Source organism: Scophthalmus maximus, chromosome 14 (assembly GCF_022379125.1).
Source record: "Scophthalmus maximus strain ysfricsl-2021 chromosome 14, ASM2237912v1, whole genome shotgun sequence".
NCBI lineage: Eukaryota > Metazoa > Chordata > Actinopteri > Pleuronectiformes > Scophthalmidae > Scophthalmus > Scophthalmus maximus.
Genome location: NC_061528.1, coordinates 9,085,194 through 9,108,362, shown reverse-complemented (window position 1 = coordinate 9,108,362; position 23,169 = coordinate 9,085,194). Strand labels below are relative to the sequence as shown.

At 42.8% G+C, this 23,169-nt stretch overlaps 3 protein-coding genes across 6 annotated transcripts in view; all 3 read left to right on the top strand.

Moving 5' to 3' along the window:
- Positions 1–4,721, top strand: part of frmpd4 (FERM and PDZ domain containing 4) — a 33,636-nt gene extending 28,915 nt beyond the window's left edge. For all 4 annotated transcript variants that reach the window (XM_035603694.2, XM_047337170.1, XM_035603698.2 and 1 more), the window contains 2 exons: positions 562–1,770; positions 3,010–4,721. In XM_035603694.2, the coding sequence (XP_035459587.2) occupies positions 562–1,770; positions 3,010–4,256 (2,456 nt within the window). In that variant the 3' untranslated portion in view covers positions 4,257–4,721. The remainder of the gene's footprint in view (positions 1–561; positions 1,771–3,009) is intronic.
- An 880-nt stretch (positions 4,722–5,601) lies between these two features.
- On the top strand, positions 5,602–10,329 carry tlr7 (toll-like receptor 7). The gene is made up of 2 exons (XM_035603701.2): positions 5,602–6,202; positions 6,463–10,329. The coding sequence occupies exons 1-2, from the start codon at positions 6,188–6,190 to the stop codon at positions 9,604–9,606; spliced, it is 3,159 nt and encodes a 1,052-aa protein (XP_035459594.2). The 5' UTR covers positions 5,602–6,187; the 3' UTR covers positions 9,607–10,329.
- On the top strand, positions 9,639–14,806 carry LOC118282535 (toll-like receptor 8). Its single transcript, XM_035603702.2, has 2 exons — positions 9,639–10,017; positions 11,524–14,806. The coding sequence occupies exons 1-2, from the start codon at positions 10,015–10,017 to the stop codon at positions 14,626–14,628; spliced, it is 3,108 nt and encodes a 1,035-aa protein (XP_035459595.2). The 5' UTR covers positions 9,639–10,014; the 3' UTR covers positions 14,629–14,806.
- Positions 14,807–23,169: the final 8,363 nt, after the last annotated feature.

Sequence of the window (23,169 nt, the reverse complement as noted above, 5' to 3'; positions counted from 1 at the left end):
AACGTTCATCCATTGACACCACACATGTTCCAGCCATTCACTTTTGATTTTGTCGTTGTCGTTTCATTTTCATTGTCGTTTTTTCAATAAAGCCCATTTTGTTCTGTTTCCATTTGTATGTGTATTTTCTTCATTCATTTCCACATACAGACACAGCTGTGTTCATTATTGTATCATTCATTCTGTCAAGATTTGTTCTTGTTTTGTGGAACATTTTGTTTGTTTTCTCAACTGCACAATGTCTGTTGCTAATATAGAAGAAACTGAAAACAAATTATTTTAAATTGCCATCTTCAGCCATTTCAAGTCAATGAGATTTCTTTATCGTTTTCTTATAGATGACAAAAACAGATATTTAATTTAAAGTAGAATTTTATTATGTAGTGTTTCGCAGGCCTATTTATTATGGTGATTGCCATTACAAAGAACTCTTTCCTCACTTACATGCTGAATTATTGTCACTACTCTCAATTATATTTGACCCACTCCATAATGTGTGATGTTTTCCATTTGCCTCAAACGGGGTTGTTAATGCGATGTTTGTCTTTCTGTGGTACACAGGTGTAGAAATATCACGAGCATTTAGTCCAGAGTCCTCCGACTCTGGCAACGAGACAAACTCCTCTGAAATGACAGAGAGCTCCGAGCTGGCCAGCGCTCAGAGACACTCAGAGAGCCACCTGAGGATCCATGTAGCCACGACGGAAGGATACCACACCACGAATGAAGAGAAGGCAGAGGCGACTGCACAGAGCGATGGCAGAGCCGGAGCTATCCAGTACGGCCCCCAGGAGCCTCAGGAGGACGAAGCGAAATCCTCGGCCGTTGCCTCCTCCCAGATGTTTCACTCAGACGGTGGTGAGATGGAGCCAGAGACAATGGAAATAAAATCAGTCAGTGAATACTTCACTAAGTTGCACATGGGCTCAGTAATGAGCAGACAGAGAGGAAAACAAAGGGAGTCCGCAGGCAGAATCCAAGGAGATGCCTGTGAAACCTCTGACAGGTCGCACACAACTCCCCAAGAATCAGCTAAAGAGGAGCCCCCTCATCTTGTTGGGAAGTACAATGCCTTCACTGTGAGAGATTCCTACTACATGAATCAACTTGATCTAGGGCGATCTCACATTAAAGACAGGCATCAAAAAGTGCAGCCGAAGGCTCCCGGAAACAAAATGGCAGAGAATCTCTCTCCAGAATATGTGAATGACTCGCAGGCTTCCCTCGCAGGCAGGTTGAGTGTAAAGGGAGAGAAACAGGACTCAGATGAAAAAAGCCAAAAGATAAACACCCATCTTCGCTCCCCATCCAAAGGGCCCGTCTCCGCAGAGGGAAATGCCACCGCACAGGATAATGAGCAGCAGCAAATTAAGATTCCGGCATCAGAGCAAGACGCCACGCGGATATATGAATACCATGTGAGCAAGCGTATGTCATCGCTACAGAGCGAGGGCGTTCATTCCCTCCAGAGCTCGCAGTGTTCCTCTATAGATGCCGGCTGCAGCACAGGCAGCAGCAGCTGTGCCACTCCCATGGATTCTCCCCTTTGTGCCACAGACAATATGCATGTACTGTCTGAGTCCTCGCTCAAGGGGCTGGGTTATGCAACTGCGGAGGAGAAAGGTTACGGGCCTCCAGGCCAGGGGAGGCCTGGTCATCCCGTGGACCCCACCCTGCTGCGGAAGATCCACGCAGCTACCAGTGCCGAGCCTGGATTCACAATTACACGGGATGGCAGTCACAGGATGCCCAAGATAAAAGAGACCACAGGTAAAACTATACAGGGGGTAGCTCCCTCTTATCTACATCTGTGTTTGTGTTTGAAAATGACAAAGGCACATTTGATGAAGTTGCTCATTGAAGGCAAATAAGGGCAGGAGTATGTGTCAGGCAAATGATTTGCAAATGTGACAAGGATGTATTTTTTCTTTACACTTAGTAGTGTGTAGTTATAGGGATGGTTTTTAGGGTTGTCAAGGTTTTGGAATATTTTCCCCTAAGCTTTCTGCCTCCACCTCAATAAATAGGAGTGAAATTGTTATATCGAACTGAAGGAGTCGTCTACATCGTTTTGTCGGCAGACTTCACTGTGAGCAGTTTTCCTGGGGATTATTTTACTAAGACAATATCACCTTTGCGAAAAGTGTGTTCTGTTGGGTATTTGGAGTAAAAGGTGCATGGTAATGTGTTTGTTTTTTCTCTCTATTTAAATCTGAATTTAATGTTGTGAGCATGAAAAGTGAAATCCCATTCATGCTGTTTGTATTGAGATGGTGGCAGAAGGATATCTCAGAACCTGGGCAAATGAAACAAAAACTATGTGAACATTTTGAGGGATAATGCTTTCTTGCTTTTTGCCAGGAATTAGATGAGAAGACACATACCACTGTCATATCTGTCCATTAAATATGTAGCCGTAGCCAGCAGGTGGTGACCTTAGTATAGCATAAGACAACTGGAAACAGGGGGAAGCATGAAAAGTTGGGTTACTCTGAGCTTATGTGCATGACTATATTTTGGTGCAGTGACATTGTATTTTCTCAACTGTGACATTAACGGGCAACCAGGAGACTCTAGGAAGTCACTGCGTTCATCCATTAATCCAGATTATAGTCCCCTGTAAAACCACAATTTCTCAGATTTTCTACTGATTAAACTATCTTCAAACCTAGTTAGCTGTTTCCAATTTGTAATGCTAAGCTAAGCTAACCGGCTGCTGACTTGGCAGATGTTTGAGTGGTATCAAGCTTCTCATCATCTGCAGGAGTCTTTCCCAAAATGTCAAACAATTTGCTACAAAGTCACAGTTCGCAGTTTTCATCCATTTAACTGTTCAGAAAGTAAGAAATCTTCTTTTAACCGGTAGGGGAATTATATTTTATTATTTTAGATCAATGAGTACTTGCGGTAATCACATGTAATAACTAAAAAACTTTTATTACAGATGAAGATGTGCTGTCAGGGAGATGCTTAACAGTTCTCTTTATTTTTCTACTACCCCTAGTGTAGCTTGCACACAGCTGAAGAAGGCTGGAGAAGAGTCATCTTTAGCTCTCTGTAATGAGACCAGTACCACCACCAAAACCATGTCACCATCATCATTACAAAGTAGCACAGAGCCCAGCCAGCTAACACCGGCCAGCCCCGAACCCAACTTGCACGCCCTGGCTTCCCCCTCAAGCAGATCTTTTTGTGACCCTACAGCAGGCGCCCTCAGGAGGCCACGCAGGGTCCGGATGCTCAGGAGGAGCTGGAGCACCATAATGCCAGGTTCTAGGAGCTTAGAAGCACTGCTAGAGAAGACCAAAGCCACACTCACAGGGAAAAGTGGTGGTCGGAATTGTCCGTCTCAAGATGCTACAAAAGTACAGAGGATATTCTCTGCCAAAACCTTGCCCAAAAGTTTGTCCCAGGGTTCAGTCGCCACCTCTTACTCCTCTGGTAGAGGGCTGCCTAGAGGAGCTTCGCCATTGCTGCCAGAGTCAACAGCACCGAGGCTGGATGCGGGTACCTGGAGGTGCCGTGGGCCGTTCAGTCACTGCTTCCTCAGGAGAAAGACCAACACCGGTCGGGTTAATGAGGGCAGAAAGATGCCCTCAGATGCTCTGTGTTCCGTCAGCTCGATTTCTTTCAGCAACGAGGAGAGCACAAAGAAGAGAGCAGACCATAAAGCTGAGCAGACTAATAAGGTTACGGTTATGACTGACACGAGCCTTGAAGCAAGGTTAACTTGCGTAAATTCAATGAAGGGTAAAACCTACAGTCTTCACACGGGGTTCGCGCTCGCACGAAAGGATGCCTTAGACATGATCGGTGTGTTGCGTTCCAGTGTTGGCCGCTCGCCCAGAGGGGAAAGGCCCGAGGTCAACGATGCTGAAATGGAAACCTTCTCCCAGCTTCTTGTCATGCAAGCCAAAGTGTTGGGCAGCGCCTGCAGTCGGATGGCCGTGGAGTACAGCAGCCCAGAGGAGTTGCTGCTCACTCTGACGCACAGCTTCCACACACTCTGCTGCCTAACACAAGCCTGCATGTCACTGGTGGAAGGCCTGAGCTCCGAGAGGAAGCGGCGCGAGGTGGTAGCCAAGGTGGACGAGGTCGTCATGAACTACGTGTGTCTGCTGAGAGCAGCTGAGGCGGCGGCTTCAGGAAGCGCGCCAAGTGACCAAAGTGTGAATGCATTGACACATCACTCTGCCACCATGTCTGCTATTATAAATGCACTAATTCACTCGCTGAAAACACTGCTCAACAAATAAACTGTTGTGTTTTTTTTTGTCTTGATAATTGATTTTTAAAGCCATACATTTGAGACATGGGTTTAACAACCAATGTGAACTGCTGTGAAAAAAAAAGAAATCTTGCCTTGTGTATACAATATTTTATTATGTAAAGTAAAAATAAAATGATATGAATCATTCAAATTTTAAATAGATTATATGAAGGCTCTATGAACAAGCATACAACCCTCCTCTAGAGTATATTATCAAATATTACATGATAGGGATTATTTTAATGATTTATTGGTAATATGTAGATTATTACAACCTTATTGGTACCTTGTTTATAAATTGTCTATATAAAATATATATTATGTTGGAGAAATGCATAAACTATATACAGCTGTAGACAAATCATTGCACAGAACAAGACATGGTCAAATAAAAGTAACGCATATGACTTTTTTCATTTGCTGGATTAAATTTAATTTAATGAATACTTTACACATGAACACTGAGTACGTTCTTGTTATTTTTGTCAACATCATTAAAAAAATTAAAACTTTTAAAAAGTCTGATCTCATATTATTTTTGTCCATGTGTGTTTGACCCGAGACTTGTGTGTAGTTCTGTTTGCTACCAACCTCCAATACAGTGTCAGACTTTTATAAAATGTTTCCAGTGGTACGTACAGATTCATTATTTTGAATTCCTTTTTCAAGCTGACAGAGGGACTTGTCTAGAGTGTACCTCTTGTTCCTAAAAAATTGCATTATTCATACGGAAAAAGTTGCTAACCCATGTTTAGTTGTATAACTTGTGTTGAATAATTAATTGTTTTACCATTTACATGTGCCTGAGTGGCTGTAATGCGTTTTGCATTAATGATGACGGCTGCCCATTTCACTTACAGGGCTTAGACAGTGTTTGCACAGTGTTATGTGTGAGAGTAGACCGGCAGATGTTGCATGATGTGTATGCATCCGAGAAACAAGAGTCGACTGCAGCCGTACTGCTCTTCGAAGCTGTATTTATAGGCACAGCATTGCTTTGAGCTAAATGCCAACATCAGCATGCAAACATTTGCTAATTGCCATTAGGTGCTGATTCAAATTAATTTAGTTTTGGTCATAAACAAAAAATATTGGACTAATTCAAGGTTTGACACTAGAGGATAAATCAAGGGATCACAACAGTCAGATTCATCCTCTGGTGACCATAGGTTTCTGTCCAACTTTTCATATCAGGCCGATATGTTACACATGACAGACCGACATTGCCACGCCAGGAAACCATGCCACTACATGGCTGAATAGCCACTTTGTTATCATGTCATCATTTCTATGTTAAAGACTATGTTAATTTTAAAAGTAGAGTAGATATTTTCCTGCATTTGGTCTGTAGAGTTAAGGCTTAAACATACGCACATACTATCTGGCGAGATTGTGAGATCTGACTTCACTCAACAGGACACGGCCACAAAGCAGACACAGATTGTGTGCAGAGCCAGAATAGCATGTTTACCATGTTAGTTGGTACACCAAAACCCAAGCATGGGTTTCACTTTCCCCGGCAGGCCAATAAGAAATGAAACCACCCTTCCCTCTGGTGATCGCCGCTAAATAACCTACAATTCCTCCTGCTGTGCACCATAGGCACATTACACTATTTCTAGGGAACATCTTCTTGGAAATCTTAAAAGATGTCTGCCACATTGTAACAAACACTAATCAGTCAACTCTTATCAAATAGGATAATAAAATAGATCGGTAGATCTGGATGTGTGTGGTTAGTGACAATAAAGGGAAGTGATGCTGCCTAATTATACACACGTTGGTCTAACCCAGCCACCTGTTACTTTCATTGCATAACTGTAGCTAATGACTGATCATCAATGTTACACTTCTTTCAGTGCCCAACTTGACACAGGGACTCGTAGCAGAACCTCGGTTTAATCTCTGACGTGAACAATGCTCTTCCAACCGGTGAGTGCGTTCTCTTTGTTGATGTAGGCAACATGTACAGGATTAATTGACAGTCATAAGTTTGGACATGGCATGTTAGATAGAAATGGGCTGGGTTGAAATGAATACCAATTCCTGGTATGGTGTGTTTTCCTTGCTGTCATATTTTCAATTCTTCTAAGTGTCCTGGTGAATGATAGGCATTTTTAAAATTGCTAAAACTTTTCCTCGTAATGTAACAGACTTTACACCTGCACGCAACTGCCTCTGTTTCTGCACAGACGTGCGCAGCAGCGCTGGCCCTGTGGTGTTGTCTCTGCGCGTCAACAGGCAGCATTTCCTACCCAAAGACTCTGCCATGTGATGTTAGCGAGGCCAACAACGGGAGTATGGTGAAAGTGGACTGCACTGACAGGAGCCTGAAGGAAATCCCCCAGGGCATCCCCAGGGACACCACCAATCTGACGCTCACCATCAACCACATTCCCAACTTAAACTCCTCCTCCTTCCACGGTCTGAAGAACCTGACTGAGATTGACATGAGGTGCAACTGTGTGCCCATCAAGATCGGACCCAAAGACCGCATGTGCACCAAGAGCGTGACGATCGAGGAAAACACCTTTACCAGCATGAGGGGTCTGCGCGCATTGTATCTGGATGGCAATCAGATCTACACTATACCCAAAGGCCTGCCGTCAAATTTGATCCTGTTGAGTTTGGAAGTGAATCACATTTATACTATTTCTAAAGCAAACCTCTCTGGGCTCAGAAATGTCGAGATGCTATACCTTGGTCAAAACTGCTATTATCGTAACCCCTGTAACATGTCCTATGAAATCGAGAATGGCTCATTTTCACAGCTTAACAATTTGACTCTGTTATCTCTCAAATCAAACAACTTGTCTTTTATCCCACATCATCTTCCCACAAGTCTGAAGGAGTTGTATCTCTACAACAATAATATTCAGGAGGTAACTGATGAGGATTTCAAAAACTTAACAAACCTTGAGATTCTTGATATTAGTGGAAACTGTCCTCGGTGTTACAATGCCCCTTTCCCTTGCAACCCATGCCCACATAATTCACAACTAAAAATCAGCAAAAACGCATTTCAAATGTTAACAAAACTCAAGACGCTCCGCCTGCACAGCAACTCTCTAACTCGTGTGCCATATGAGTGGTTTGCCAACACAACAGAACTGAAAGTGCTTGATCTCTCGTCAAACTTTTTAGCAAGAGAGATAGGAGTCACCCGCTTCCCATCTTTTCTGGGCAAACTGGAAGAACTGGACCTTTCATTTAACTATGAGCTTCAGCGGTATCCTCAAACACTGAGACTGAGTCAAACATTCTCCTCCCTCAAATCCCTCAAAATTCTCAGACTCAAGGGTTATGTGTTTCAGCAGCTAAAAGCAGCAAGTATTGCTCCTTTAATATCTCTCGCATACCTGGAAGTTGTAGATCTTGGCACAAACTTCATCAAAATGACAAACTTTAGTATTCTGATGGAATTAAAAAGCTTTAAAATAATAAGTCTGTCTGACAACAAAATAACCAACCCCTCTGATGGCCAAGACACTGTTGGTTTCACTGGAGGAGAGCCCTTGCACTGGTCTCCAATGTCAGCTGCTGCTCAGTATGAAAGTAAGGAAGTGAGAGAGATTCATTACTTCAGATATGATGAATATGCACGCAGCTGCAAACACAAAGACAAAGAACTTGGAGTTGTCACATCCTTCGTCAAAACAGAATGCAGCCAGTTCGGCAAAACCCTGGATGTGAGTCGAAACAACATTTTCTTCTTGCATTCGAAATTTTTAAATCTCGGAGAGCTTAGATGCCTCAATCTGTCTGGAAACGCAATGAGCCAAAGTCTGAATGGCTCTGAATTTACCTTTCTGACTAACTTACAATATCTGGACTTCTCAATGAATCGCCTGGACCTGCTCTACTCCACTGCCTTTCAAGAGCTGAGAAGTCTGGTCGTCCTGGATATAAGTCACAACAACCATTATTTTGAATCCGAGGGCTTGACTCACATGCTTAATTTCACCAGAAATCTAAAGAATCTCAAAACATTGCTGATGAATCACAACAAGATCTCCACTTCGACGAACACGGAGCTGGAGAGTCAATCTCTCGAGAGGTTAGAGTTCAGGGATAACCGGTTAGATATGTTGTGGAGAGATGGGGACAACAGATATTTAAATTACTTCAGGAAATTACACAACCTGACTGTCCTCGACATCTCTCATAACAACTTAAATTTCATTCCAGACGACGTGTTCAGCAGTCTGCCAGACAAGCTGTCTGAGCTCTACATCAAAAACAACAGACTAAAATCCTTTGTTTGGGAGAATCTACAACTTCTACGTTCTTTGCAAGTCTTAGATCTCAGCGGAAACAGTTTAGATACGGTTCCAGTGCTGTCACACTGCACCAAATCCCTCAAGAAACTAATTTTACATAAAAACCAAATCGTCAAACTTGCGCAAGATTTCCTCAGAGATGCTTCCAACTTAAAATATCTGGATCTTAGTTTCAACCGCATACAGCACATTGAAAAATCCAGCTTTCCGAATGATATTGTTGATCAGATGGACATGCTGCTCCTGCATAACAACAGATTCATGTGCACCTGCAATGCCACTTGGTTTGTGAAATGGCTCAACGAGACCAGAGTGATCATCCCCCGGCTGGCCACAGACGTGACATGTGCAGCACCGGGGGCACAAAGGGGTCACCCTGTAATCTCGGTGGACCTGCTGGCCTGCCAGCACAACTACCTGTCAATCATTCTCTACACGCTCATGACTTCCCTCATCCTCAGCTTCCTCATCCTGTTCATCTCCAGTCATCTCTTCCTGTGGGACGTCTGGTACATATACCATTTCTGCAGGGCCAAGGTCAAAGGCTACAGCCGCTTGTACTCCCAGAGCTCTGTCTATGATGCCTTTGTCATATATGATAAGGAGGACCACGCCGTGTCAGAGTGGGTGCTGAAAGAAATGTGCGTTCATCTGGAGGCCCGCGGAGACCACTTGCTCACGCTGTGTTTGGAGGAACGGGACTGGTTACCCGGGTGTCCCCTGATCGACAACCTCTGCCAGAGCATCCACAGGAGCAAGAGGACCGTGTTCATCCTCACCGACAAGTACATCAAGAGCGGCAACTTCAAGACAGCGTTCTACATGGCCCACCAGAGGCTGATGGATGAAAAAAATGACGTCATCGTACTGATCTTCCTGGAGAAAGTACCGTGCAATTCAAGGTACCTGAGACTGCGGAAGAGACTGTACAAGCGGTCTGTGCTGGAGTGGCCAACTAACGCTCAGGCCCAGCCCTACTTCTGGTTCAGCCTGAGAAGTGTGTTAGCAACTGAAAGTCACAAACAATACAACAACCTCTTCAAAGAGACACTCTAAATATCACAATGCACCGTGACACTTCATGAATTTCAGACTGTTCCACATTTACTTCTGCGTTTGAGTTACAAAGCGAGAAAATCCCACCAATGAAACATTAACCTAACATGAATAGGGAAATGAAACTGATGAGCTTCTTCCTTTCACCGGCTACTTCTGCCTGAGTCTTTCTTGTTGTTTCAACCGGCCAATTTGTTGCTTTTGTTTGACTTGAACAACAGGGCTTTTTCTTTTTTGAGTTAAAAAAACCTAATTATATTGGAAATGAGGAAGCTGCTAATTTTCATGTGATGATTTGATGGAACAGAAGGCAGGCATCGTTCTTGCAGATAGTTCATTTTAAGTTTTTACTGAAAGTGCCCATTAGTTTCACGGTTGTCATTCAAGGATCGATACAATACATACACAATGGTGAGTTTTATCAGTACAGTACTTTTTTAAGTGTTGCTCTTTGTGTAGCAGTGGACAGATTTATTTTTTGATTTTAATAGATACGAGTAACCTGCATGTGTTTTAATTGGATGTTTCTGTAATGTTATTTTTACTTGGACTTGCATGAATTGATTCGACTGCAGAAATTTTGGTCTGTTCATTTTATCAATTGAGAACCGATTTGTATTTTTGATTAATGAGTGTTGTACAGTAAATACAGCTATTTAAAGTTTCCGCACAATTGTGTTTGGGGAGAGAAAAAAAATAAACCATATCAAGTTGATTCATTTCCTCTTACCTCCCTCGATTTTTTTTGGAGAGAAACTGTCAACCCCAGTGGTAGAGTGGTACCCTGGTGGACAAGTGATTAGAAACTTGTGTTGTCCAGCCAAAAATAACTCCAGCCACATAACTTTGTTTTACATTCTAGTGCAGATCCCAAAGTTTCAAAAGATATCAAATGTGTCAGGCTGAATTAATGGCAAATGTGTCCAACATGATTCTCAACACATTCAGATTGTTTCCATGTGATGAAACTGTGCAACCATATGTTACTCACTGCAAACATCATATGATTTCAATCAACAGCTGAAATGAGTCAATGTCAAATTAAATACTTTTAACATCCTCCTACTTATGTTGAAATAAAAAGGGAAACCAGGTGTTAAAGAGAGACTATGTATTTTATGTAGGAACGAATAATGGATATAATTGGATAGCTAAAAAATTTAAAATACAAAAAAAAAAAAGAAACTAATAGTTTACTCCCCTCCAAAAAAATGAGAATTAATGAGCATAGAACACACCTGTATTCTTAGTCCAGCATACTCAGGGGATCTGCTGTCACATATTGTGTTGGCTAGTGGCTGGTGGATACTGTTGTGTATTTGACATTACTGACTGACAAGTTCACTGACTCAATGATTTTTATTTACTTGTGTTGCTGTTGCAGTCTCTTAGCGTTCACCATGATCTCACAAATCACATGTAGCCACAAAACAAAGGCCTTTGTTCGGCAAACATTACACAGCTTCCCTGTAAGAGCTCAATGTAATTTACTATTCTGACAAAATGCCCAAGGCAGCTCTTCCAGTTGGGGCGTCATTTCACTGACAGACTACTGCCACCTGCTGGTTACAAGTGCCATTCTGAAAAGCTGTTGTGTTGAATAAAAAGGATATGTTCACAATTTTCTGGTCCTACTTCAACTAATAGGCTATAGTCAGGGGCACGTGATCACTGAAACTGGTTTTGCTTGCTGTAATAAATCTTTTAAACTTTGGAACATGGACTGTTGATTTTCTCCCCATCTCTTATATCGGAAGCACACTAGAAAGACAACTCTTAATGCCCAGTCAGAGCAGGAGGGATGGTTACAGCCGTTTCAAACAAAATGTGAACGTATCCTTTGACATAACAAAAATGTTTTATGACCTACTGTATAATTAGTTTCCTTATCTGACACAATGTATTGTTTGTCTGCAGAAAGCCACATGGTGGCTGCAGCTGCTGCTGCTGCTCTGTCTGTATTGCCATTGTGAGATCCAGCCCTTCCAGCCTGCTGCATGTAAACCTGTGTGGATGTCACCGCGGTTCCCTTGCGATGTCACCGCCTGCAACACCTCCGAGGTCAGGTTTGACTGTAGAAGATTTCATCTGCACAGAGTGCCCTACGGGATAACGGGGAACGCAACTGAGCTCAACTTATCAGAAAATTACATTACGAATATTTCGCTGCATTCCTTTTCCAATCTGCTGAATCTGACCAAACTCATTCTGAACTGGGCAAACAAGAACAAAGGACTGCTCATTGATGATGACCTTTTCAAAAATCTGACCAAACTGAATCATCTGGGACTGGCTGGCAACCGTCTGAAGAAAATCCCCACCAATCTCCCGCTCAGTGTGGAAATCCTTGAGCTGAACAATAACAAGATTAAACTGGATAACATGACCCTCGATAGCATACCAAACGTGACAAAACTGTGGTTGTCCAAAAACTGTTACACGTGGAATCCTTGTAAAAGCAATGTGACCATTAAGGAAGGCACTTTTGCAGTTCTGAACAAACTGCAGGTTCTGGATTTGTCATTTAACAACTTAACCCACGTTCCCAAAGGATTACCACCGTCATTAACGAGGTTACAGCTGGGCTCCAACAAAATACAGTACATATCTGAAGATGATTTCGTTGGGCTACATGATTTAAAAATACTACGAATACAAGGGAACTGTCCAAGGTGTCAAAATGCACCGTATCCCTGTGTCCCTTGCCAAAACATTTCTCTTGGCATCCATCCGAATGCATTTAACTCTCTAACACGGCTTGAGACACTGCACCTGGGAGGAAACTCGCTGCAACTCCTGGATCCCTCCTGGTTCAAGAGGCTCAAAAAGCTGAGAGAGTTGTTCCTGTCGTTTAACTTCTTGTTAAAAGCTATCACTGGGACTGGAACATTTCTTAGATACCTGCCCAGGCTAGAAAAGCTCGATCTCTCTTTCAACTTTGCGCTCAAGCTCTACCCTACAACATTAAATCTTTCGCACGAGTTTTCAAATCTCGTTTCCCTGAGAACTTTGCATTTGGAGGGTTTGGTCTTCCAGAATATTGGACCAGACACACTCAGACCACTGTACGAACTCAGAAATCTGTCTGCACTCAACTTAGGGACTAACTTCATCATTCACTCTGATTTGACCTTATTCCACAGATTCCCTAACCTGAAAATGTTATACCTGGCAGAAAACAGGCTGTATCCCATTCCAGTGAAAAGTCCCCCAAAGCTGAGTGGTGGACACAATCAGGTGTCAGACTTTTCCATTTTGCCCTACATAAACCCCCACACAAAAGACTTTGCTTATGAGGTATCACACAAACTTGTCAAGCAAGAGTGCTTTGACTCTGGCCAAATGCTAATCCTCAGCTCAAATAATCTGTTCTTCATTTCTCCAAAGCAGTTTGACGGCTATGAAAATATCGCATGTCTCAACCTCTCTGGAAACGGATTTTCAGCAGCACTCAATGGCACAGAGTTCTCCCTGCTGCCCAACCTGACATACCTGGACCTGTCATTCAACAAGATTGATCTGGCCTATGACCACGCCTTCAAAGAGCTGGAGAAACTACAAGTACTAGACCTCAGTTACAATTCACACTACTTTCAAGCATACGGGGTAACGCACAATTTAAATTTCCTAAAAAATCTGCCCGCTCTGAGAGTGCTGAATATGAGTCACAATGCCATTTCCACTTTGACAACAAAACAGTTGTACAGCACATCTTTGACAGAACTTCAGTTTACAAATAATTATCTTGGAACCCTTTGGAAAGTAAGAGATGCCACATACACAATGCTTTTTACTAATCTTACTAATTTGACATTTTTAGATATATCCCAAAACAAACTTCAAAATATTCCCGACGAAGTTTATGAATATTTTCCACGTAACCTCACCAAACTGTGCATAAGCCGCAACTTGCTCACAGATTTTAAATGGGAGGCGCTGAAGTTTTTCCATCAACTTCAAATTTTAGATCTGAGCTTTAACTCTATATCTGCCGTGGCTGCTATAAACTCGAGCATCACGAAAACTTTGACTTTGCTTGACTTGAGTCACAACCAGATTTTCCACTTGGACGATGGATTTATTAAGGGTCCGAAAAGCTTCAAGACTCTCATCCTTAGCTTCAACCTACTGAACACCATCAATCAGACTACCTTCCAGACGAGATCCGAGGATTCGATTCAGACCTTGTTCTTGCAGGGAAATCCGTTCCAGTGTATCTGTGATTCATTCGATTTCATTCTGTGGATTGAAAACAGTCAAATAAAAATCCCCAGACTGACCGCTGAGGTGACATGTGACACACCGGCAAACCAGAAGGATCAACCGCTGATATACTTTGACATTACCCAGTGTGTAAATGACAGTCAGGCATTCCATGTATACATTCTCACAACTTCCTTCATTATTGCTTTTATGTTTGTGGCAACTGTTGCTCACTTATTTTACTGGGATGCCTCCTATGTATTACACTATATGAGAGCAAAGTTGAAAGGATACAGATCCTTGAACTCCCCGGACAGCTTTTATAATTTGTTCGTGACTTACGACACCAGAGATCCACACGTCTCTGAGTGGGTGATGAGAAATCTCCTGGTGAAACTGGAGGAGGAGGGAGAGAAGCATATTCCTCTGTGTCTGGAGGAGAGGGATTGGACGCCGGGAGTCCCGGTCATGGACAACCTCACTCACAGCATCCAATACAGTAGCAAGACCCTGTTTGTCCTCACGGAGGGCTACGTTAAGACTGGGGTTTTCAAGCTGGCAATGTATCTAGCCCACCAGAGACTACTAGACGAAAATGTGGATGTGATCGTTCTGCTGATGCTGGAGCCCGTCCTGCAGCACTCGCACTTCCTGCGCCTGAGGAGGAGGCTGTGCGGGAGGAGCGTGGTGGAGTGGCCGAGAACAGCGGCCGCAGAGCCCTGGTTTTGGCAAAACCTGAGGAACGTCGTCAGGGTGGACAACCAGGTCATGTACAACAAGACTTATTCAAAGTACATCACAGCAGGTGAAGTACTTTGAGAAGGCAGAAAGTTCAGCGACGACTGTCTTGGGAATAATTTATGAATTTATTATGCAGAGAAACTCCAGACGAGACAACCACAGACATGTTCTCTTAAGTTTTGCTGATACGTGTGCAACGGTACTGAATGTCTTGTAATTTGTGTACAAATGTTAAAATAAAATCAATTTGAAAATATGTGGCATTTAGACGATTTGATTATTTCTACCCATCTGGTCTCCATCTTACCTGGACTTTTTTGTTAAGATCAACATACAAAGGGTGTTATCCCTCGGTCTGGGTAATTACTCCGCTTGTCCGCACGGTGTCGCCACTGATACAGTTTTGAAATCAGGGCACTTTGCAGGTTAATACTAAACTTATTGTTCCGCTCCACAACAACTCGGTACAGTAGCCCACCTTCTGTTTGCACTGCAGCGTGAACAAACACCTGGAGCTGAAGTTCACCCCTCGATAAAAGAGAACAGACTTGGTTTCACTCTTACCTAATCTGACGCAGCTGCTGCCTCAACGACCAATCAACCAACAAAAGATATATATATATATATATATATTTTTTTTTTAACTTACATCATGGTTTGTGCACAAGGCGCCTTCAGAATGAGCTTTTGTTCTTATTTCAACGTAAATATTTTTTTAAAAGTATATATTTTGTTCAAAAGGGCAGGGTTTGGAACGAGCTGGGCGTGACGTCAGGGGCTCATTTGCATACCGGGCAGTATTAAACGTGCGCTCGACGCGGAACTGGTCACTCGCTGCTGCTGCGCCAGATCGTCGACCTGCAACAGTCTGAAACCCTGGTGAGTGTTTCCGTGTTGATCGTTTGTGTCGAGTCTGCCTTTGAAGTTTAAATTAAAAAAAAAAAAATCAGAATGAACGGCTCGATTGCGTTTTCTCCTCGTCGCCGCCCTGGCTTAGTGTCTGCCTGTTGCACAAGTCGCAGTCTATATATATATATATATATATATATATATATAAAAGCTAATAGACTAAATGCGGAATGCGTGTAAAAGACATGTGACTCGTTAAAACCGGAGTTGACCGAAGGGCTTGTGTCGTGCGCGCGGTGTGAAGCCACACGCACGCTGTGGCAGTTGGCCCTGATCTACCTGGCTCGGCGACAGCTTTAATCTAATAGCCAGTGTGTTACCTGGACTCATGCGCACTATTCCGAGGCGGAGGAGGGGAAGGAGGGGGGGGGGGCTGCTGTGAGTTGGTCGTCGAGATTGCTTAAAAAAAGAAAAGGGCGGTGGCCCGTCCATGCTGCTGCACATGGACCAACGGACACAAAGCTTTTCTTTTTTTTTTTTTTTTTTTTCTCATATGATCCCTTCGAGACACATGGGGCGTGTTTCTGATTAAATGTTCTCAGACTTTTTTTTGTTTTTTTGTACAGGGCCTTATTCTAGACTACTGATTTAGCCTTGCATGTGCCCAGGAACAACTTTTTTTTTTTTTTTTTTAGGAATCCAAGATGTAATTCACTGAAGGCTGTTTTTTTGTTTCCTGTCTGTTCAGAGCCTCTGCAAACATGTCTGACAAACCTGACGTCTCGGCAGTCAAAGACTTCGACCAGTCCAAGCTGAAGAAGACTGAAACGGCAGAGAAAAACACACTGCCAACCAAAGAAAGTATGTGCTGTTCCCTGTTAACTTGATCCACAACCTTTTTTTAATTTTTTTTTTTTTTTTTTTTTTCATGGCACAGATGGTGGACAAACTTTGATTTCTAACGGTGCAAACTTTCTTCCTCCACTCGCAGCCATCGAGCAGGAGAAGTCAGGGTAATGAGGCCGGTCTTCCTGCTTGCTGTACATTCCTCCAGGCTTGCCCTCTTCAACCTTTCCAACGTGTGTTGCAGTACTTTAATCTACCAAATAATGGCTGCACAGCCGCACACCACTCACTTGCCTAGATGTCCCTGTGTACAGCGAGGAAATGTGGCTCGTGTCAGCATGGGTTCCTTGTCTGTTTTGCTGAGGCTGAATGTCCAGGTGTCTTGTGAAACAACTGAGTGATCTACACTTAATGAGCCGTAGCCCTCCTCTGGCCACCAGTGAATGCTCCCAAAGCAGCCTTTTTGTGTGTGAAGAGAACTGGAATTCACAAGCTTAAATATGCAAAATAAAAAAATGTAAATTGACTTTGTGGTCTGTAATTTTTATTCAGTAGGATGGGTTTTATCACCAACCCTAGGGTACATGAACACTTCATTCTGTGACCTTTGTGCTTTGAGAACTGTAGCAGCCTGGGCTCTACATAAAAACAACTAAGTAGTATATTGGGTTTTTTATGAATTGGTTTCAGAATGGAAATTGTAAATGGGTTTTACTTTTTTGACATGCATTACTTCCCTTTTGTCTTTGTAGATGTGGTCATTTAAAATGCACAGGTGTGCCATCAGATTTACTTGGTGAATTAACCATTTGGGGGTTTACTTCTGTAGTCAGACTTTTAGCTTTCCTTGGAAACCTAAAGCTCTTCCCGCTTGTACGTTTCACTGTACATTGGCCCAGACACAATGTACCTAAAAATGTCCGTCCTTGCAGCTGCACCAGGCCCATGTCCAGGCAACTGTGGGTAGGAGCACATCAGTCCCTCCCCTCTGCCTCCAGCTGTAGCTACAACAACTTCCTACTGTGAAACTGCAACGAAGGCACACACAAGAATATTCCCCTGCCTGAAGGGATGGATCATATCGCCGTGAGTGATCTCAGATGCTGGATTACAGCAGAACGTTGTCAATCTCACTTTTTTTTTTTTTCTACTTGTCGACATCCAGCTGTATTTAAATCAGCCGCTGAAGTGTTTGGAATTGATTTTTTTGATAAGTTGCAGTAAAACATGCCCTGTGGTAATTAGTACCGGTCTGCTGTAATTAGAGGTGAACAATGAGCTGCTCTGCCTGTTTGGGCAGGTTTGTGGAATCTGCCCTGGGGGGATGGTGCTCTCTCAAAGAGCACCGCAGAGCGACTCACTGTTCTAGAGGTGTTTGGTTTTTTTTTTAATGCCGTAATAATTCCATTGTTTGATGAATGACAACAAATTGGTCCATTCAAGACACTGATCCTTACATACTGCAGTGGAGTGAGTGAGAGCCTTGAGTTAACAAAAGCCTTGGTCCAAGTGACTTCATCCAATGTGTTAACCACAGCTCTACTTGGAGGCTGTCACCAAGTTAAAGAATATATCTATTTAAGGGGGCGGGGGGGACAACCTCGTTCTGCTGCACGGAGGCGACAGCTGTATCTCAGGTGGGTAGAGCAAGATGGAAGGAGAGAGGCGGGAGAGATATTATGTAACTGCAAAATGTGTCTATACAGTAGACCATAACAGCTGTGCTGAAACAATGGGCCTCTGCTGTAGGACTGGCACGACGTCACATTCAGCCTCTTTCCCATGGGGATGCATGTACTCAAGTCATTTTTAGTATGGGGGGGGGGCAAGTTTAGTTTAGTTTTTAAGAAGCAACGAAAGGCCACACTTTTTTACTGAGACCAACAATTTGTACAAGGTTCCCGGGACAACTGCCTCAGCCAATCCACATATGCGATGTCATCGCAGAGAGCAACCCCTGACCCCCTGACCCTGTCCCTATACAAAATGCTGGTTTCAGGACCGCAGCCACAAAGCAAAATCAGAATGTCCTCACAGCTCCTCGTGTGTGCTTATTGGGAGCACATTAGCCAGTATTGCACGATACAAGACGCCAAACTACTCACTTTGTTTAAACTGTTTAATATCATTCAGGCCTCTGAGACAGACTTGACGACTGTATAATATGAATATAGCTTAGGGGCACAGCGTGTTCCTCAAGAACACATCCAAGGGAAGACGAGCAGGAAAGCTCAAACCTGATCCCTGAGCAGGGGGTAGAGCATTAATATCAATATTTACTCACGGAGTATTTTCTTTTTTTCCCTATTGCTCCTTGTACGCGTCTGCACTCCATGAAGATTTTAGTCAAGTCAATAAGTGACAACTGTCCGAAAAAGGGATGCAATTGACGCTGAAATTACACTAAGGGCCGATGGTGGTATACTATGCTTGAGGTGCCACAAGTTCCATCTGCCTGTGTTGTGACGGGCAGCCTCTGGACTGACTGCAGCCCGCGAAGAGCACAGCTGCCTCACTATATGGCCACGTAAGTAATGTGCATTGAGAATGAGAGCACGCTGGAGCTTCGAACGGGGCTGATACTCTACTGTATATCAACAACCGCATTGTATTGTCGTATATGGCAAAGAAGCTCAGCAGCACCGCATCCCAACAGTTTTCTATTGGATTTATATCTGGTGACTTGGGGGGGGGGGGGGTCACTGAAGTACACTGAACTCATTGTCATGAAGCCAGTTCGAGATGACTCTTGCTTTGTAGTATGAGGCATTATCAGGCTGAGAGTAGATATTAGAAGATGAGTATATTGTGTCTATGAAGGAAGAAATACAGCAAATTCAAGAATACTCAAGCCAGACCATCTTGCACCAAAAATCATACCATGGTCAAAGTCACTAATCTCACTTTTTCCCCCCTCTCTGCTGCATTAATTTATAACAGTATGTAGTTTGATTTTTGTTTCAATTCCATACTGCATATGTTGTTATTTGCTCTCGTATCATGCGCTGGTTAATCACAATTAAAACAAATTGGTTGATGTTATGCATGCAGTCTTGTGTATGTTATACACAATTATGTTTCGTGATTTTTGGAGACATATTTCCATGCTATGATGCTGATGTGGGCTGATCATCTTTTGTCAATAAATTAATCACTTGTGATCGATAATTAGTCACAGTGTGAGAAAAGAAAAACGTTTTGAAATGGGAATGAAGGGCGAATCAAGTCTTGCCTTGTTTGGTTTCAAGATCACCAATTTGTAGTTCTAATTTTTAAAACCAACCATGAATCAACCCTCACTGTTGGCAGCAAATACCACCTTAAAAAAAAGAAAGCTTGTTCCAACAGGTTTTCATTTTCACGTGCAGTGGGAAGTGGCAGGATCTCACAGCTGCGAGCGGCCACATGATGAGATACACCTCTGCGTTTCTGCTTCTTCCTCGTTTTCAGTCTCAAACCTGCGCGCCCAGTCTTTCTTTTTTGTGCTCTGTTTCCATGGCAGCAGACAGGAGATTATAGGTTTTCACACATTACCAGAGGCAGGTTTTTTTTGTTCAGAGCTCTACATACACACCATTACTTGCGCTATATCATATCGAATTGATGTCTAATCAGAAAGACGGGTTTCACTAAATCAGTGCGTAGAAATCAGCTGGTACCTCTTCTCTCTAGATACATTATGGTGGTTAAATGTCCTTGTCATGTGATCATTAATGTTCCTCCACAATACATTGTACATTTGTTTTTCTACCTCTTCAAATCAGTGTAATGGTGTGTGCTCTCAATTGTTGAAATAAAGGCTTGTAGGGTAAGAGGAAGTGATACATGAGAAACTCGACTCCCCAGAGAATTATTTTCTGCTTGTTTTGTTCCGACTGTGCAGGTCAACAGAATGCTCGTCATTTTCTCTCGATGGGAAAAAAAAAAGAAGCTTTACATTGTCTACTTGTTCATGCCTTGTTCTCCTGTTTCACGGCAACAGGATTCTTATCATTGTGTGACAAGAAAACTAGGACTAAAAACTTGGTTGTGCCATACGGGAGAGTGAGTCAATCTTTATCATTGTGTGTAGAACACTCCTTGTGTGTGTTCTGGAGAAGAGCATCATCCATTGGATGGCCACACACAAGTACAAGCTCTTTCTTTTGTTTGAGGATATAACAAGGATGTAATTTGACTTAAATTTTAGTTCATGCGGACACTACTGTTATTACAAATGTAGTAGTAGTAGTAGTAGTAGTAGTAGTAGTGGTGGTGGTAGTAGAAGAAAGTCAGTCCAGAAGCAGACAAAAAGTACTTTGGAGAGCATCAAACACTCACTAACATAGATTCATTGTGTTTAATATGATTCAATATCAAATATTGATCTATATTAGAAAGTGTTTCTCCGTTTTCACCATCATCCACACAGGTTATAGTAAAAATCTGAAGCTAGGACGAGTGGGGAGGTTTTTAGGCTCTTCATGTTCTTCGTGTTCAGAGTGCACCAAGCAAAGGACAATTCATCTTTGTCTTCATTATTATACCCATGGTGGGAAAAAGTAGTGCTTCTATTGTGTGACAGGTAGACACAAAAGCTGAGGGCGTGAGCTGGCCAATGCGGCGACACACCATAATGGTTGCTATGTGTGACAGACTAACTCTCAGAAATGTGCCTTGCGCAACACTTGAGATTTGTGGCAGGGAGACAATATCTATCTGTCTCAAAAAACTGATCACTTAGCCGAGATGCACAAATATTTATCTCTGCGCACATTTTCATGGGAATTCTGGAAAAAAAAAGCTACCAAAATTTTGAAACAGCTTTTTTTCATCTTATTTACAGAACAAATACAAGTGCAGAGTACATACAAAGACAATGTTGCCTAATCTGTTCCATGTTCTGCGAAAGATGTTACCCTTTAAGGTAATGAACGGTTCATTCTACTTATTATGGAAGTATGTAATGTACCTTGCATTCATGGCGTCAGTCCTACCCGTAGGGAGAATGGCTCATTAAGTGAAATGTTTGAGTGGGAGTAATTATTCGGCGTAAGAACAGGAAGGGAGTGTTTAAGGCCAACAGGTACAAACGGTGGGAGTAAAATGCAGGGCTCGGACAAACTGACAGTAAGTGTGTTTGACAAAGCAGTTGAGGAAAATGTCTGACCTCTGCACCAAAGTGCGATCAATGCCGAGAACAGCAATCACAAAACCTTATCACTGTGATAAATCTGCATACTGCATTGATTACCTTTGTCTCCACGTAGCTGAAGGACACTATATACATGTGAAAAGTTCAAAAGCCAACACTGTTGTGTTTGTGCATATGCAGACATTTGATTTAGCAAAGTTGTTCTTCATCCTTTCATTTGGCAATGGCATATAAAGCCAAATATAAATTAATGAGCACAACCTCTACAGGACGCATACTAACTATAGGCCACTATAGAGGGACAGAACGAGGGCTTTTCTTATTTCACTGCTTTGTGACAGTCACAAGTTTAGTCTGAAACATGCTGAGGGCTGTGTGCACACACAAACGAAGCAGTTCCCTTTTGAGAAAGCACTGTCTGAACAGAGTTCAGACTTTCAGCACTGACCAGTAAACAACTAGTTCCTCCCTGAAACCAGCAGCACTGTGAGGCAGCTCAGAAAATGACAAACAAAAGTCTCAGTACTTGGAAGTTCGATTTCTGGCAAAGTTCCTCACAATTTCTAGGAGATGGCATCGACACATGACTGAGATTGTCGTTATGGGACACAAACAACCAAAGCTCCACTAAGACAGTTGCTCTCTGGTTGAATCCTCTGGGCTGGTGTACATCGTCATATGCCAAGAGTATAGGATAATGCTCTTGACACATCTTCAGAGCTCCACCATGTGTCATCATCTCCGCCTCCCACTTATGTAGTTACGGTGATGTTTCTCAAACTTACAGGATGGTTTTCCTTTTTACACTGTCTGCATGTGGAGTTTGCATGTTCTCCCCGTGTCTGCGTGGGTTCTCTCCTTGAAAATGTATCAAACACTGTTGCGGACAAAACAAAAAGGGCTATCATGCCCGAGATGTTAAATGTCCTTTGCATCTTATCGTGTCACATTCACACTTTCACCGTACGTTACAGCCGCTTGCTCGTGAATGTGTCTGCACGCGGAGGTTTCAAAGTGTAAGAGGATGTGGTCAAAGAGTTGCAGTGCCTTACTGTAGAAGCAAAACTCCACAGTTACAAGTAACCGTGTTGGTGCCATTTACATTTGAACAGCGTGTAAATAAAGCTGAAGGCTTTTGCTGAGGTGATTCCTCATTTTCTGAATTTGTAATTCTTGGTGGAACTTGTTTGTTGTTTTACACATATATGAATGGATGATGTAGGGAATATCATCTGTGCCCAGGAACCGGTGTAGGTAAAGAAAGGTCATTGGGATGTTATAGTATTTTACAGTGTTTTTACACTTACTACTTGTTACATGATCACCACAGACGGTATGAATTGTCAGCCACTGATGAAGAACATTATATTCCAGTTGCACAATGTTCAGTACAGCATGATTTATGGCGGAGACTCCTACCAAAAGCTGCACACATCACATCATAATTGTCAAGACATGAAACGTGGTTGCAGGAGTCTATTTCTTATGTTTTGAGAATAGTTAATGAAGATCTAATGAAGAATTGTGTTTAATGTGACAAATATGTGATTGTATGTAAAGTACTTGTCTTTTTATTGTGCAAACATGTACAATTCCTGCAGGATGGATGTATTACATTTTTTCAATCTATTTAAATAGTTTATTATTATGCACCATGGTCCAGAGCAGGGGCGTCCCAACAGGGTAAGCCAAGCAGGCCATTGCTGAGAGGGGCCCCCCTCGACCCTGGGGGTCAGTTTGATTGGAGGTAGGGCCCCCCCAGCCCCAGATCCCTTTTGCCTGGAGCACCA